The sequence below is a fragment of the Giraffa tippelskirchi genome, chromosome 1 (genome assembly GCF_054371585.1).
Source record: "Giraffa tippelskirchi isolate mGirTip1 chromosome 1, T2T-mGirTip1v1.2.pri, whole genome shotgun sequence".
Classification (NCBI taxonomy): domain Eukaryota; kingdom Metazoa; phylum Chordata; class Mammalia; order Artiodactyla; family Giraffidae; genus Giraffa; species Giraffa tippelskirchi.
Genome location: NC_137275.1, coordinates 126,020,788 through 126,036,317, shown reverse-complemented (window position 1 = coordinate 126,036,317; position 15,530 = coordinate 126,020,788). Strand labels below are relative to the sequence as shown.

Below are 15,530 nucleotides of genomic sequence, written 5' to 3'. Positions count from 1 at the left end.
AGCTGTCGTTGTTGACATTTTCCTTCGTTAGCAAGAAACTGAAAGCTGACATTTTCAACCTATCAGCTCCAGTCAGTCTGCAGATAAGATAAAGTGTGGGAACAAGGCCATCTGCTTCCTTTCCTGCTATCATTACAGACTCACCGGGAATCATTCACTGATAAAATGGCTTCATGTAATGGGTCTCTTCCAGAGAGAGGAAGCAAAAAGTATCCATTAACTCTAGGATTTAAAGTCTGAATGAGTGAAAGAAGGCATTGATTTGACTCCTGTGAGATTATTGATTAACTCAGGTTTGAAATCTGAATGAATGAAGAGAAGACATTGGTTTGAGTCCTGGATTTGCCTCTCAAGAGTTAGTTAATTTCTTTGGTTCTCTCTTTATTTGCAAAGTTTAAAAAATAACAGTAACTCCTTTCCCTATGCCAAAGGATTATTTGGGGAGTTAGGGAGTAAATTAGATGATATAGTGAAGTGCTTTGCAAATGTTAGGTTTTGCTTTACATACTGCATAGGCTTAATGAAATAGGTTATTCGGTTTTTGATTAATTGAAGGATTCTGGAATCACTCGAAGGTCTGGCAAGAACTGTGGTTGAGGTTTTGGGGAGCTAGAGTCCTGTTTCACTCCCACAGACCTCATCCATAGACTAAATTGATGAACATAATTTTTTTCTTTTTACAAAAAATTGGAATATAATTGCTTTACAATGTTGCATTGGTTTCTGCTGTACAACATCATGAATCAGCCATATGTATGCATATATCCGTTCCCCCTGGGGCCTCCCTCCACCTCCACCTCACCCCACCCCTCTCGATCATTACAGAGCACTGTGCTGAGCTCCTTGTGCTACACAGTAAGTTCCCACTAGCTATCTCTTTTACACTTGGTAGTGTATATATGTCAATGCTACCCTCTCAATTCATCCCCCTCTCTTCTTCCCCCTCTGTGTCCACAAGTCCAGATGAATATATTTTCTAACCCAATCCCTTCCAAAGTTTGTGACTACAGTTTCAAAACCCTGATCACAGAGAATTATATGTTTGAAGTTTTAGGCCAAGGCAGCTAATGCTGGGTAGTTTGTATGTATTAATATCCCTGGCTGGCTCAGATGGTAAAAATCCACCTGTAATGCAAGAAACCAGGTTTGATCCCTGGGTCAGGAAGATCCCCTGGAGAAGGGAATGGCAACCCAGTCCAGTATTCTTGCCTTGAAAATTCCATGGACAGAGGAGTCTGGCAGGCTACAGTCCATGGGGTTGCAAGGAGTCAGACACAACTGAACAACTAACACTTTGTATGTATTCACATCATTTTGGTTTTTGAAGAAAAAGGGGCAAAGTTTGGAAGCAATTGCTTGAAGGTCACAGCAAAGTCCATGAGGTATATTGACTTAGGTTGAGAAGTAGAATATGAACAATGTTCTCCCACCTCTGCCACACAGATACTCCAGGGTTTACAGGTAAGCCAAGGGGCTGGACTGTAAAAAAAAAAAAAAGGAGGTGAACAATGTTCAGTGCAACTCAAAGGTGAAAGTAGAGAGACACACCAACTTGCCCTTCTTGCTTTCTGTGCTACATTAAATCCAGTCTCCTTTTCCACAAGGGGAGGCAACTGCAATTCTTGTTGTTTTTCAGTTGCTAAGTTGTATCCAACTCATTGTGTCCCCATGGAGTGCATGCAGCATGCCAGGCTTCCCTGTCCTTCACTATCTCCCAGAGTTTGATCAAACTCATGTCCATTGAGTCAGTGATGCCATCCAACCATCTCATCCTTTGCCACCACCTTCTCCTCTTGCCTTCAGTCTTTCCCAGCATCAGAGTCTTTTCCAGTGAGTAAGCTCTTTGCATCCGGTGGCCAAAGTATTTGAGCTTCAGCTTCAGCATCAGTCCTTCCAGTGAATATTTCTTGATTTCATTGGAAGGGTTGATCTCCTTTAGGATTAACTGGTTTGATCTCCTTGCTTTCCAAGGGACTCTCAAGAGTCTTCTCCAGCACCACAGTTCAAAAGCATCAATTCTTCGACGCTTGGCTTTCTTTATGGTCCAACTCTCACATCCGTACATGACTACTGGAAAGACCATGGCTTTGGCTATAGGGACCTTTGTCAGCAAAGTGGCATCTCTGCTTTTTAATATGCTGTCCGAGTTTGTCATAGCTTTTCCTCCAAGGAAGACTAATGTTGATTAAATTCAGGATGGCCAGTATTGGGTCAAAACTCACTTGGAAAGAGTTTTGAGTAAAAGTGAGTACTCTCAAATTCTAAGCTAAGGTATAGCTCCGTCCCTATGGGGATTGACCCCAGTGGGATGTTAACATTTTGAATCTCAGTCAGTGTAATCAGTAAGGTGCTGATGACAGCTAGTTCATTCTGGTCATCTAGTAATGCGACTGCTATCTGTTCTCTTCTTTGCAGGAATAAAGCGAAGCTCCCACGCCCACCAAGGAGAAAGAGCCCCTCTTGCTCTCTGATGGTTAGCTCAAGCTTGGGCCCATGTCCTTCTGAGGAGAGGGCCAGCCAACTCTCAGCCCCACTCACACTCCTCCGCTGGGCACCCCTGTGAAGCCACAGACCAACTGGGTGAGGTGATCTGGAGGTATATTGTTTAACTCAGTGTGCTGAGCACATCTGGAGAAAAGACTTGTGAGAGGATTGGGGATGCTTAGTATTGCTGTCAGCTTTGTGGTGGTCATTTACCTGCTTGCAGTGCTATTTGAGGAAGAAGTAATTGTTTTCTCTGAAAATGCTTTCTTCTACTTGATTACGTCTTAAACACTGGAGTATAAACCTTCTCTGAGTGGAAAGGGAGGTGGAAATTTCCGCGGGCTAGTGACAACCCTTACATCTGGGTTCTTGTTCCAATTTCTTATAAACTTTAGAAAATTACCTCTTGAGCCTGAGATACCTAATTTGTAAAATACAGACAGTATTATTTATTAGACTTAGATTTGAGATAAGGATTAAGTGAATTAGCAATGGAGGGAGATTCCCTCCCCAGCGTCTGATGCATAGAAGTAGGCATTTAAATATTGATTTATTTGTTATTTATTTATTTAGCTGCACCGAGTCTTGGTTGTGGCATGCATGATCTTTAGTTGCGGCATGTAGGATATAGTTCCTCGACCGGGGATGGAACCTAGGCCCCCTGCATTGGGAACATGGAGTCTTAGCCACTGGACCACCAGGGAAGTCCCTTAATATCCATTTAACAACTCTAAATTTTCTCCTCACATTGGTGGTGTGGATGAAAGAATGAAGTGCAGACTGGGGAGTCCGTAAGCCCAGATTATAGTAATAACTGCTAAATTGATCAGTTGTGACACTGGAAGAGTCACATAGACTCTCTAGTCTAGATTTCTTGTATAAAAATAAGAGGTGTTCTTTTTGATGATGGCCATTCTGACAGGTGTGAAGTGATATCTCACTGTGGTTTTGATTTGCATTTCTCTATTAATTAGCCATTTTGAGCATCTTTTCATTTGCCTGTTGGGCATCTGCATTTCCTCTTTGAAAAACTGTCTATTCAGTTCTCCTGCCCATATTTTAATTGGGTTGATTGTTTGTTTTGATGTTGAGTTGTACAAGCTGTTTATGTATGTTGGATATTAATCCCTTATTGTCATATCATTTGCAAATATTTTCTCCCTTTCAGTAGGTTGTCTTTTCATTCTGTTGATAGTTTCCTTTGTTGTGCAAAAGGTTTTAAGTTTAATTTGGTCTCATTTAAAAAATTTTTACTTTTATTTCTCTTGCTTTAGGAGTTGTATTCAAAGAAACATTGCTGTGATTTGTAGCAAAGAGTGTTCTGCTTATGTTTCCCTCTAGGAGTTTTATGGTTTCTGGTCTTACATTTAATCTAATCTTTAACCCATTTTGAGTTTACAAATGTTGGTGAGGATGTGGAAGAAAAGAAAGCCCTTGTACTCTGTTGGTGGGAATGTAAATTGGTGTAGACACTGTGGAAAACAGTATGGAATTTTCTCCAAAAACTAAAAACAGAACTGTCATATGACCTAGCAACCCATTTCTAAGTATATATCCACCCCCCCACCCCCCCACCCCCTCCAGATGCTAGTTTGAAAAGATATATGCACCCTAGTGTTCACAGCAGCATCATTTATAATCACCAAGATAAGGAAGCAACCTAAGTACCCATCAATAGATGAATGGGTAAAGATGATGGGGTACATTACACATGGAATATTACTCAGCCATGGAAAGAATGAAATTTTGCCATTTGTAGCAACATGGATGGACTTGGAGGCCATTAAGTGAGATAAGCCAGAAACAGACGAATATCATATGATATCACCTATGTACAGACTCTAAAAACTACAACTAACAAATGAATATGACAGGAAAGAAGCAGACTTACAGAGACAGAGAACCAACTAGTGTTTACCAGGAGGGAGAAGGGAAGGGAGGAGGGGCAATACAAGGGTAGGAGAGTAAGAGGTATGGACTAGTGTGTGTAAAATAAGCCACAGGGATGTATTGAACAACGTGGGGAATCTAGCCAATATTTTATAATAACTGTAAATGGAGTATAACTTTTAAAACCTGAATCACTATATTGTACACCCATAACTGGCACCCCACTCCAGTACTCTTGCCTGGGAAACCCCATGGATGGAGGAGCCTGGTAGGCTGCAGCCCATGGGGTCTCGAAGAGTCAGACATGACTGAGCGACTTCATTTTCACTTTTCCCTTTCATGCACTGGAGAAGGAAATGGCAACCCACTCCAATATTCTTGCCTGGAGAATCCCAGGGACGAAGGAGCCTGGTGGGCTGCCATCTATGGGGTCGCACAGAGTCGGACACGACTGAAGCGACTTAGCAGCAGCAGCAGCACACCCATAACTTATATAAAGAATCTGCCTACAGTGCTAGAGACCTGGGTTTGATCCTTGGGTCAGGAAGATCCCCTAGAGAAGGAAATGGCAACCCACTCGAGTATTCTTGCCTGGGAAGTCCCATGGACAGAGGAGCCTGGCGGGCTACAGTCTATGATGTCACAAAGAGTTGGACATGGCTAAGCACACACACAAGACGAGAATATATTTCAATTAAAAAAACAAAGGTTTGACAGAAAACAACAAAATTCTATAAAGCAATTATACTTCAATTAAATAAATTAATTAAAAAAAACCAATTCAAAACAAACAAAGAAAAATAAATAAATAAAATAAGGAGACTTTCCTGGTGGCTCAGTGGTATTGGCCTGCAATGCAGGAAATGTGGATTCAGTCCCTGTGTACGGAGGATCCCCTGGAGAAGGAAATGGCAACCCACTCCAGTATTCTCGCCTAAAGAATCCCATGGACAAAGGAGCCTGGCGGGCTATAGTCCATGGGGTCTTGAGGTCAGACACAACTTAGTGACTAAACAACAGCAAATGTACTTAAATGAAGAAAAATAAAATGAGAGGTGGTATTGTCTCTAAGGTTTCTTCTAGCTTGGTGGACTTATGATTACTGGCACTTTTTTTTTTTTGGTGAATCAATTGTTAAGTTAAATTTAGCCCAACAATGTCTTTGTTACCCAAGGGGTACTGCCTTTCACGTGGTGTTTGCATCTGTACTTCATGGCACTCTTGCGTGGGAGAGGTAGTCAGCGAGTTCCCAGGGATCTGCTCTCTGTCCCTTGGAAGAACAGATGGAGACCCTGTTGGTAACTCTTTAGAATTCTCTCTACTCCCATGTCAGAGGGTTACAACTCCCTTTAATTGAGAGGGAGAATCTTATCCCTTTGAACATGCCCTAAACTTCCCAGCTCTGGCCTGAAGGACCAGTCCACAAGGATCTGTGTTTGGTGCTTGCACCTCAGGGGATCTTCAGTATTTGAAGTGCCAACCTTGAGGTGCCTACCAACGAGTCACGGCCTTTGCTGTCTGTGTCCTAAAGTATTTCTAAGCCAGGTGGCTGGTGGAGAAGGTACTGAATTCAAACTGATATGTCTGCAGACATAGGGACTTTTGAGAGAATAAATGGGCATTTGTATCCTGGGGACTTCCCCGGTGGCTCAGTGATAAAGAATCCACCTGCAATGCAGGAGACATCGGTTCGATCCCTGGGTTGGGAAGATACCCTGGAGAAGGAAGTGCAACTCACTCCAGTATTCTCACCTGGAAAAGCCCATTTTATGGGGTCACAAAAGAGTTGGACTCGACTGGGGGACTAAACAGCAACAACATCAGTCCTGTGAAGCTTTTTCACTCCCAGGGGCAGATACCGTAATTTTTAAAATTTTAGAAATTAATGGTATGTAAAGGTGGAAAATAGAGAATTTCAGTCCTGGCTAATGATGGTGTACAAGAAATCCATTTACAATGTTTAAAACTCTGTTTCAGAAACCTCTGGGGAATTGTTGGAGATCTGTCTGTAGAAGACTGGCAGAGTAAAAGTAATTGCTCCATAACTGAAAGACAGAATAGAGGTGGATTCTGAAGTACACAGCAAAACTACACAACTGAATGGACTGCTGAATTGACTGTGAGCACTTACTCCAAGAAAGCATGATCTCTGGAAACCAGTGAAAATTTCCTAGAAATTATCTTTATTTTTATGCTTGACAGACTCATATATTAGGGCCTGAGTACCTGACATATTAGGTGATGTGAAAAGACAACTCTTTGGAAAAGACCCTGATGCTGGGAAAGATTGAAGGCAAAAGGGGAAGGGGCTGACAGAGGATGAGATGGTTGGATGGCATCATCAATGGACATGAGTTTGAGCAAACTCTGGGAGATAGTGGAGGACAGAGGAGCCTGGCGTGATGCAGTCTATGGGGTTGCAAATAGTCGGACACGACTGAGCGGCTGAACAACAAGTTTACTCAGAGAAACTGGGTATACCACCTGGACTAACTATCTTTCTTAAAATTATTTTGGTATTTAGAATGGATGGTAAATGTGTTCCCAGAAACAATTCTGGGATTAATTACCTTATAATATATTGCAAAGAGTTGGACATGACATAGCAACTGAACAACAAGAATAACATTGTCCTAATTCTGTGTATATGATTTTGATTCCTATTTCTTTTCTGAAACTTTGCTTCATGAGAGATTAGCCACAGCTCTTGGGAGCAATAAGCATCCTGCATTGCAAACCCCATTTTGCCATCTCACAGAACCTCTCACAGAATCTCCATAAATCTCGGTTGCAGTGAAGGCATCACTTATTTTATCTATGAAGTGACTATTTCAAGAACATTTTTACAGCAGTCATCATTATTAGTCCTTTGTCCAATTCTCCCAGTTAGGGGAAGAAGAAATTAATATGCAATGTTGATATTTCTATTTTGCATTTAGGGTTTCCCTAGTGAATCAGTGGAAAAGAATCTGCCTGCTAATGCAAGAGACACAGGATGATCCCTTGGAGGAGGAAATGTCAGTCCACTCCAGTATTCTTGCCTGGGAAATCCCATGGACAGAGGAGCCTGGCGGGCTACAGTCCACAGTCCACAGGGTCCCGACAGAATGAGACACAAATTAACTACTGACATAGTGGCTGACATATGTGGGTGGAATATTTCACATCATCCTTGTGAGCAGGTTGGAGAAATATGAGTTTATAAAAAAATAAAAATAGAGCATTTGCATGAATCAGCATGAACTTTGAAGGATTCTGGAGGACCTGGAGGATATGAAGATAAAATTGGAGATATTTTGCTTGGAGATGAAAACAGTTTCTTTTTTCTCCCTTTGGAGGGCTAGGCATGAATGGTTGTTCAGTTGTTCAGTTGTGTCCAACTATTTGCGACCCTATGGACTGCAGTACACCAGGCTCCCCATTCCTTCCCCATCTCCTGGAGCTTGCTCAAATTCATGTCCACCGAGTCAATGATGCCATCCACCATCTTGTCCTCTGTCGTCCCCTTCTCCTCCTGCCCTCAATCTTTCCCACCATCAGGGTCTTTTCAAATGAGTCAGTTCTTTGCATCAAGTGGCCGAAGTATTGGAGTTTCAGCTTCAGCATCAGTCCTTCCAATGAATATTCAGGACTCATTTCCTTTAGGATGGACTGGTTGGATCTCCTTGCAGTCCAAGGGAGTCTCAAGAGTTGTCTCCAACACCACAGTTCAAAAGCATCAGTTCTTCGGCTCTCAGCATTCTTTATGGTTCAACTCTCACACCCATATGTGACAACTGGAAAAACCATGGCTTTGACTGTATGGACCTTTGTGGGCAAAGTAATGAAAACAGTAAGAACAGGCATGAATGGTAGATGTTTGCAAATATTTGTTTAATAGGTCTGTCACTGGAGAAGAATTAGACATTTCTTATGTCTCAAGTGGGACAGTTTGGGCTGAGGGAGGCAGATTTTTCTTCATCCAAGGGAAAATGTTTGTGTCAATCAGTCTAATGGAAGGGACAGGCTTTTGAGGTAGCAAATATGACTTCTTTGATGAATTCAAGAAGAGGCTGGTATTCTGTTTGGGACATTGTCTAGAGGCTGCATACATTAAAGGCAAGTTGAATAAAATAATTTCTTCTGGTCCTTTCTAAATCTTCAGATGCTGAGATAACATTGAAGAAATGTTAGTGGTCAGAAAGCAGATGGATGTCTTTCCCTTTGTCACCATGACTAAAGGAGTGTATTATGTTTTGTCACACAGAAACGGCTTCAGTTCCTAAGTCCCTGCATTAGAGATAAGCTAGGAATGAGGAAACCTGCTAAAAGCCATGGATAGCAAGAATTACCTAAGAGCTAAGAGCATTATGCCTAGATGTAAGCCGCCAGGAAAGGAAAATACTTCATTTGTTTCAAAAGACAAGAATATTTATCAAATATGTCCAATCTAATCTAAATTGTGACTGCCAGATGATTTAAACTGTGAATATTGCATTGTCTCTCATATTCTAGAAGCAGTTTGCCTGAAAACTAGGTCACTTTTTCTAATAGAAAATTTTTTTCCCTTAGAGCTCAAAGTTATCCATGAGTTTTCCTTTTCCTTCCCGTTAGATTGTTGAAGGTCTTGAGTCTCAGTTTAGAGAGTTGATAGATTTTGAACTCTTCTGACTGCATAACCTATATTAATAAATACCATTTATACCATGACCCAGAATCATATATGCATTACACAAAATCACATATCTGAGACAATACCTATACTTGTGTACTGATATAATACTCTGAAATTTTCAATTCAGTTCAATTAATTCATTGTTAAATACTATTCATGCCACACTAATTTCACATGATTTACAGGTTGAAAAATACCACTGTAATCACTAGTTAGAGAAGACTCCAATAATGGTAGAATCAATGAGAGAATTCAGATCTTGTCATTTAGGACGTTTGATCCACTTGTGCAAAAGGTAAGCTTTGCATATATATTATCAGAAAGGTCTTGGAATTTGAAATGCATTTCCATCTTACTCTTCAGTTCCTTTCTTCCTGACTTTTCTGCCTGTCCCCACCCCCACCCCATCCCCAGAAAATCCTCACAGTAGCCAGCTGAAAACATGAAAGACTTGAGAAATTTGTAGATAGACCACGTTTCTTCAGTGTGTCTTAAAGCTTTTACATCTAGAGAAGTGAGTGTTTGCCAAAAGCATGTCTGTTTATTCATACATTCACTTGGCCGCCGAGATAATGGGGTTGCAGACACATTGCTCAGAGCTGCATGGGTAACTAAGCATTTACTTATTATCAGGAACACAAATGCAGTTTCCAAAATCAAAGCGGACAATTCCTAGAAGCTACGTTTATTGCAAAAGGCTGAAATGCCCGCCTTCCCAGGAATCAAAGGGGCTTCAAGCAGAAAGGCAGGCTTGCATTTGACAGAATCCCATTTTTGACAGGATGGCAACCATCTAAGTAGGTGACAGGATCGAGTTATTTAATTCCAAAAGTTAGCAACTCTGCCAGCTCTGGGGTTAAGCAACAGGCCTGATACTGTGATGGCCACAGCTGGGGTCTGCCTGACGAAATTTTAACTGTCAGTGCAAGGACTGAGGCTAATTTTAGAATTTTCACGAATTGAAATTCCTTTGGTAGTATCTTAATCCCATGTCTGCAGAAAGCAGGGGCCCCATTTGCTATTTCAGTGGAAGCAAAGTATTAATGAAATACATTATAACCCAACCATGATTACAGTATCTATTGGAAAAGTCATCTTAGATGACTCCTTGCCCTTAAACACAGCAACCTTGAGTGGTAGCAACTAGATCATGGCTATTCTACCATCAGCTGCCATCTACTAAGAGTTCCACTGTGTTTGTTGTTGTTGCTCAGTCAGTAAGTCATGTCCGACTCTTTGCTACCCCATGGACTGCAGCACACCAGGCTTCCCTGTCCTTCACTATCTCCTGAAGTCAGTTGAAACTCATATCCATTGAGTCAATGATGCCATCCAACCACCCAGCCACCTTATCCTCTGTCACCCATTTCTCCTCCTGTCCTTGATCTTTCCCAGCATCAGGGTCTTTTCCAATGAGTCAGTTCTTCGCATCGATGGCCAAAGTATTGGAGCTTCAGCTTCAGCATCAGTCCTTCCAATGAATATTCAGGGTTGATTTCCTTTAGGATTGACTTCTTTGATCTCTTTGCAGTCCAAGGGATTCTCAAGAGTCTTCTTCAGCACAGTTTGAAAGCATCAGTTCTTCCTGGCTCAGCCTTCTTTATGGTCCAACTCTCACATCTGTACATGACCACTGGAAAAACCATAGCTTTGACTGTTTGGATCTTTGTCGGCAAAATGATGCCTCTGCTTTTTAATATGCTATCTAGGTTTGTCATAGCTTTTATTCCAAGGAGCAAGTGTCTTTTAGCATCCACTGTGTTTAGAGGTTTTTTTTTGTATCCTCCCACACCCACTTGGCTTTGAAACCCAGCCTAAGTCCCGTTGCTGAGACTTTCAGATGGTTACCTTCATGGACGTGTGAAGATCATTTCCTAGAAACTCCTTCTCTTGGATTACGAAAAAATTTCCCTGGTAGTTTTCAATATCCTTGAAATATTGGCTGGAGTATTTGGAAGAGTAACAAAGGGCTTCATTATTTCTTCTCCAAAACTGTCTAATAATTTGGGAGTCTGAAGAGGCGTCTTTCAGAAATTCTGGGTACTTAATGAGTGTGCTTCATATTACAATAGAAAGGTTTTTCCTTGTTTTTTTCAGGCTAATATCTTCTGAGATCCCCCTTGTCCTCCCAAGAGCTTATCTTTCTAGAAACTATTAGCATCAGAGGAACCATTTTCCTGATATTTATCAAATGTTTACTGTAATTTAAAGCTTGAGTGTCACAGAAGTCAGTTTTACACTTGCTAGTTTCTCTACTGCAAATGTTTATAGCCCACATTTTGATGAAAAGACAGTATTGATTTTTTTGATGTTGAATTGTGTGAGCTATTTATATATTTCGGGTATTAACCCCTTATTGGTCGTATCACCTGCAAATATTTTATCCCATTCTGTTGGTTGTCTTTTCATTTTGTTGATGGTTACTTTTGCTGTGCAGAAAAGCTTTTAAGTTTAAGTAGTTCCCACCTGTTTAACTTTGCTTTATTTCCTTTGCTTTAGGAAATGGATCTAAAAAAATATTGCTGTGATTTATATCAAAGGGTGTTCTGCCTATGTTTTCCTCTAGGAATTTTATAGTCTACAGTTTTATAGTCTTACATTTTGGTTTTTAATCCATTTTGAGTTTATTTATTTATTTGATATGGGCCATGTCAATCTCTTATTATTAGCACTTACAAGCAGTGTGCAAACTGATCATAACAAATAAGTGAGATTTACCACATTAATCGTATTGCTTGCTTCGGGCATTACTAAGTATTTGCTTGTGAAGCCGGACACTACGGGTTCTTTATTTTGGCATTTATTGAATTTATTTTTGTATATGATTTTAGAGAATCATACAAATCAACATTAAAAAAACAAAAAAACTAATTTAAAAAAGTGGGCAGAAGACAGTAATTAATATGGCCAACATGCACATGAAAAGATGCTCAGCATCACTAATTGTCAGGGAAATGCAAATTAAAACCACAATGAGATATCACTTCACATCTGTCAGAGTGGCCATAATCAAAAAGATCACAATTAACGAATGTTGACACAGGTATGCAGAAAAGGAAACGCTTGTACACCATTGGTGGGAACGTAAATTGGTACAGTCACGGCAGAAAACTGTGTGGGGGTTTCTCAAGAAACTACAAATAGAACTACCACATGAATCGGCAGTTACGCTCCTGGGTATATATTAAAAACAAACAAACAAACAAAAACACCAGTCGTCCAGTGTTCACAGCAGCATTGTGTATAATAGCCAAGATATGGAAGGAACCTAAGTGTCCATCAATAGATAAGTGGATCAAGAAGATGTATCCATGGTATGTGTATGTATATATATATATATATAGTAGATGCTCTACTCTGGATCTGTCATTTGGATTGAATTCCCCAAGTTTAAGTTCTGGGAGTGGCTGCTCAGAAACACGACCTTCCTTTATAAAGAAGCAGTTCCCAGCAGAGATGGAAAAAAGTGAAAGTGATAGTCACTAAATCGTATCTGACTCTTTGCCACCTCTGGACGGTGGCCCACCAGGCTCCTCTGTCCATGGGATTTTTTTTTCCAGGCAAGAATACTGGAGTGGGTTGTCATTTCCTTCTCCAAGGGATCTTCAGGACCCAGGGATAGAATCTGAGTCTTCTGCATTGCAGGCAGATTCTTTACCGTTTGCATATTTTATATCATTCCCTCATACTGTAAACAAAGGTAGAGTAGTTCATTTAAATAATTCTTTAGGGTGGCGACCCCCAAGCTTTTTGGAACCATGGATTCATTTCATGAGAAACAACTTTTCCGTACACCCGGAAGAGGATAGTTTTGGGAGGTTTCAAGTGCCTTGCATTTATAGTGCACTTTATTTCTATTATTGTTGTGATATATAATGAGATAATTATACAACTCACCATAGTGCAGAATCAGTGGGGACCCTGAGCTGGTTTTCCTGAAACTAGATGTTCCCATCTAGGGGTGATGGGAGATAGTGAGAGATGAAGTATATTGCTTATGTCCAGTCTACTCCAGATTGTCATTTTGGTTGCTGTCCTGCAGAAACCCTGCTTCACAAGATAGGATTTTGGAAGTGGAAGCAGGCTTTTTGGTGCTTTTGTGGCAGTCTCAGAATATGCCACCTAGACTTTAATCCAGAAAGTATTGTGATCTGAAGTAGGGTCAAACATAATTTTAGGGCCACCATCATTTGTGATCTCAGGTGGCAATGCTAGTGATGAGGAGCAGCTGTAAATATAGATGAAGCCTCCCTCACCTGCCCACTGCTCACCTCCTGCTGTGTGACCCAGTTCCTACCAGGTCATGAACCAGTATTCGTTCCTGGCCCAGGGGCTGGGGACTCCTGCTTTAGGGAAAAGCACAAAGAACAGAAGAGTTGATGCTTTCAAACTGTGGTGCTGGAGAAGACTCTTGAGAGTTCCTTGGACTGCAAGAAGATCAAAGCAGTCAATCCTAAAGGAAATCAACCCTGAATATTCATTGGAAGGACTGACACTGAAGCTGAAGCTCCAATACTTTGGCTACCCAATGCGAAGAGCCAACTCACTGGAAAAGACCCTGATGCTGGGAAAGATTGAGGGCAGGAGAAGGGGGCAACAGAGGATGAGATGGTTGGATGGCATCACCGACTCAATGGACATGAGTTTGGGTAAACTCTGGGAGATAGTGAGGGACAGAGGAGCCTGGTGTGCTGTAGTCCCTGGGGTCACAAAGAGTCTGGACAAGACTTAGTGACTAAACAACAACAACAGGAAAGAACAGAGGGGACTGGAAATGAAGAGAGAAGCTCTAAGAGAATATCTGAAAGGGGCTATGCCTCCCTTCTCTTTGCATTCGCTGTGAACTCTGCTTCTTCCTGATCCCACGTTGCACACGCCCTCTCATGCTTAGAAAGTTGGAGAATGTACTCTGGCCACCTTAAGATTTTGTATACCTCGTAGGTCTGACCGTTCCCCAATGTCTTGCCTACCTTTGCCACCTGTTTTATTCCTTTTCATTAGAGATAATTGTCCTTGTGGATCTCCAGTTGACACACACATGCCCCAGTTACCTACCCCCTCCCCCTCAGCTCTCCAGGCTGCTACTCACTCGAAAGGGTCACTGGGGTCCGCCCTCTGCAGCTCTGGTGGGATGGGGATCCTCTTGTAGTACATTTCCCAGTCAAAGGCACCACGCATGGCATCCCCGGCTTGCGCCTCGTACCCAAAGTGATTGTGGTCGATGACGTCGATCATGGGGCAAACAATGGTCTTGTGGTTTAGTGCAATTTGGTCTGAAAAGCGGAAGCACAGAGTAGGAAGTGATATGCCTGCCTAGGTCGTCCCTCACTTTTCTGCAAAAAGCCCTTTCTCACCCATCGCCCTTGAAGCCCGGTTCCCTGTGGTCGTCAGAGCACTTTGCAGTATCTCTGAATGCTGGGCTTGACATGATGGGACCTTGATCAGGTGCAATTAGTGTTGTGGTGTTTACTCTTAAGAAAGTGATGTCCCACAGAGACCTGAAGAAGTACATTTAACTCTACCTCTGTCACATTTCTGCTCCGACCTGTCCCCAATCTGTCATTTTACGGTGCCTCCAACATGCATGGAGTATAAACACTCCCTGTGTTCCTTTAAGCATGCGGCTAGAGCCTGCTGAGAGAACACTGGCCTGCTTTCTGGAGGGTCCAAAATGTAAATATTTAACTTCATGGTTTTTTATTATCTAATCTCACAGTGGCCCTGATGGCTGTTCCTCTCCTGTCCCCCCAAATGCTGGGAAATGACACACAGAATTCTTTGCTCTCAGGCTTGCCTGAGATTTCACCAAGTCCTAGTTTTGCTCTGCTGTTGTTGCTGCTGTTCTTCAATATAGACTTTGTTCATCAAAGCTAAACATTTTTTATTCAATAAATTTATTTATTTTTAATTGGAGGATAGTTGCTTTATATTTTATTGGTTTATGCCATAGGTCAACATGAATAACTATCTAGGTATTCATATGCCCCTCCCTCTTGAACCTCCCTCCCACCTTCTACTGTACTTCCTTCTACTTCCTTCAAGGTTGTCACAGAGCACCGCGTTTGAGCTCCCTGAGTCATACAGCAAATTCCAACTGGCTATCGATTTTACATATAGTGACGTATGCTTCAGTGCTACTCTCTCAATTCTAACCACCCTCTCCTTCTCCACTGTGTTCATAAGTTCACTCTTCTCTCCTCATATCCAAAAATATATTAGGTGATGTGATAACTGCTGCTACTATTTCTGCTACTATTAAATTCTTGAGCAACTAGTCATATACTTATGCTGTTTCTGTTCCTTTTTTAAATTGGAAAATAATTGCTTTACAATGTTGCATTGGTTTCTGCTGTGCAACTAGGTGAACCAGCTCTCTTTATATATACGTATATTCCTACCTTCTTGAACCTCCCTCCCACCTCCTCATCCCACCCATCTAAGTCATCACAGAGCACAAAGCTGAGCTCCCTGTGCTAAACTGCAGCTTCCCACTAGCTGTCTA

The 15,530-nt window shown here is 41.6% G+C and overlaps 1 protein-coding gene across 1 annotated transcript in view; it reads right to left on the bottom strand.

The window, feature by feature from the left end:
* GALNTL6 (polypeptide N-acetylgalactosaminyltransferase like 6) overlaps positions 1-15,530 on the bottom strand; it is a 1,429,734-nt gene that overhangs the window by 223,363 nt on the left and 1,190,841 nt on the right. The window contains exon 6 of the mRNA XM_081568813.1: positions 14,118-14,301. Within this exon, the coding sequence (XP_081424939.1) occupies positions 14,118-14,301 (184 nt within the window). The remainder of the gene's footprint in view (positions 1-14,117; positions 14,302-15,530) is intronic.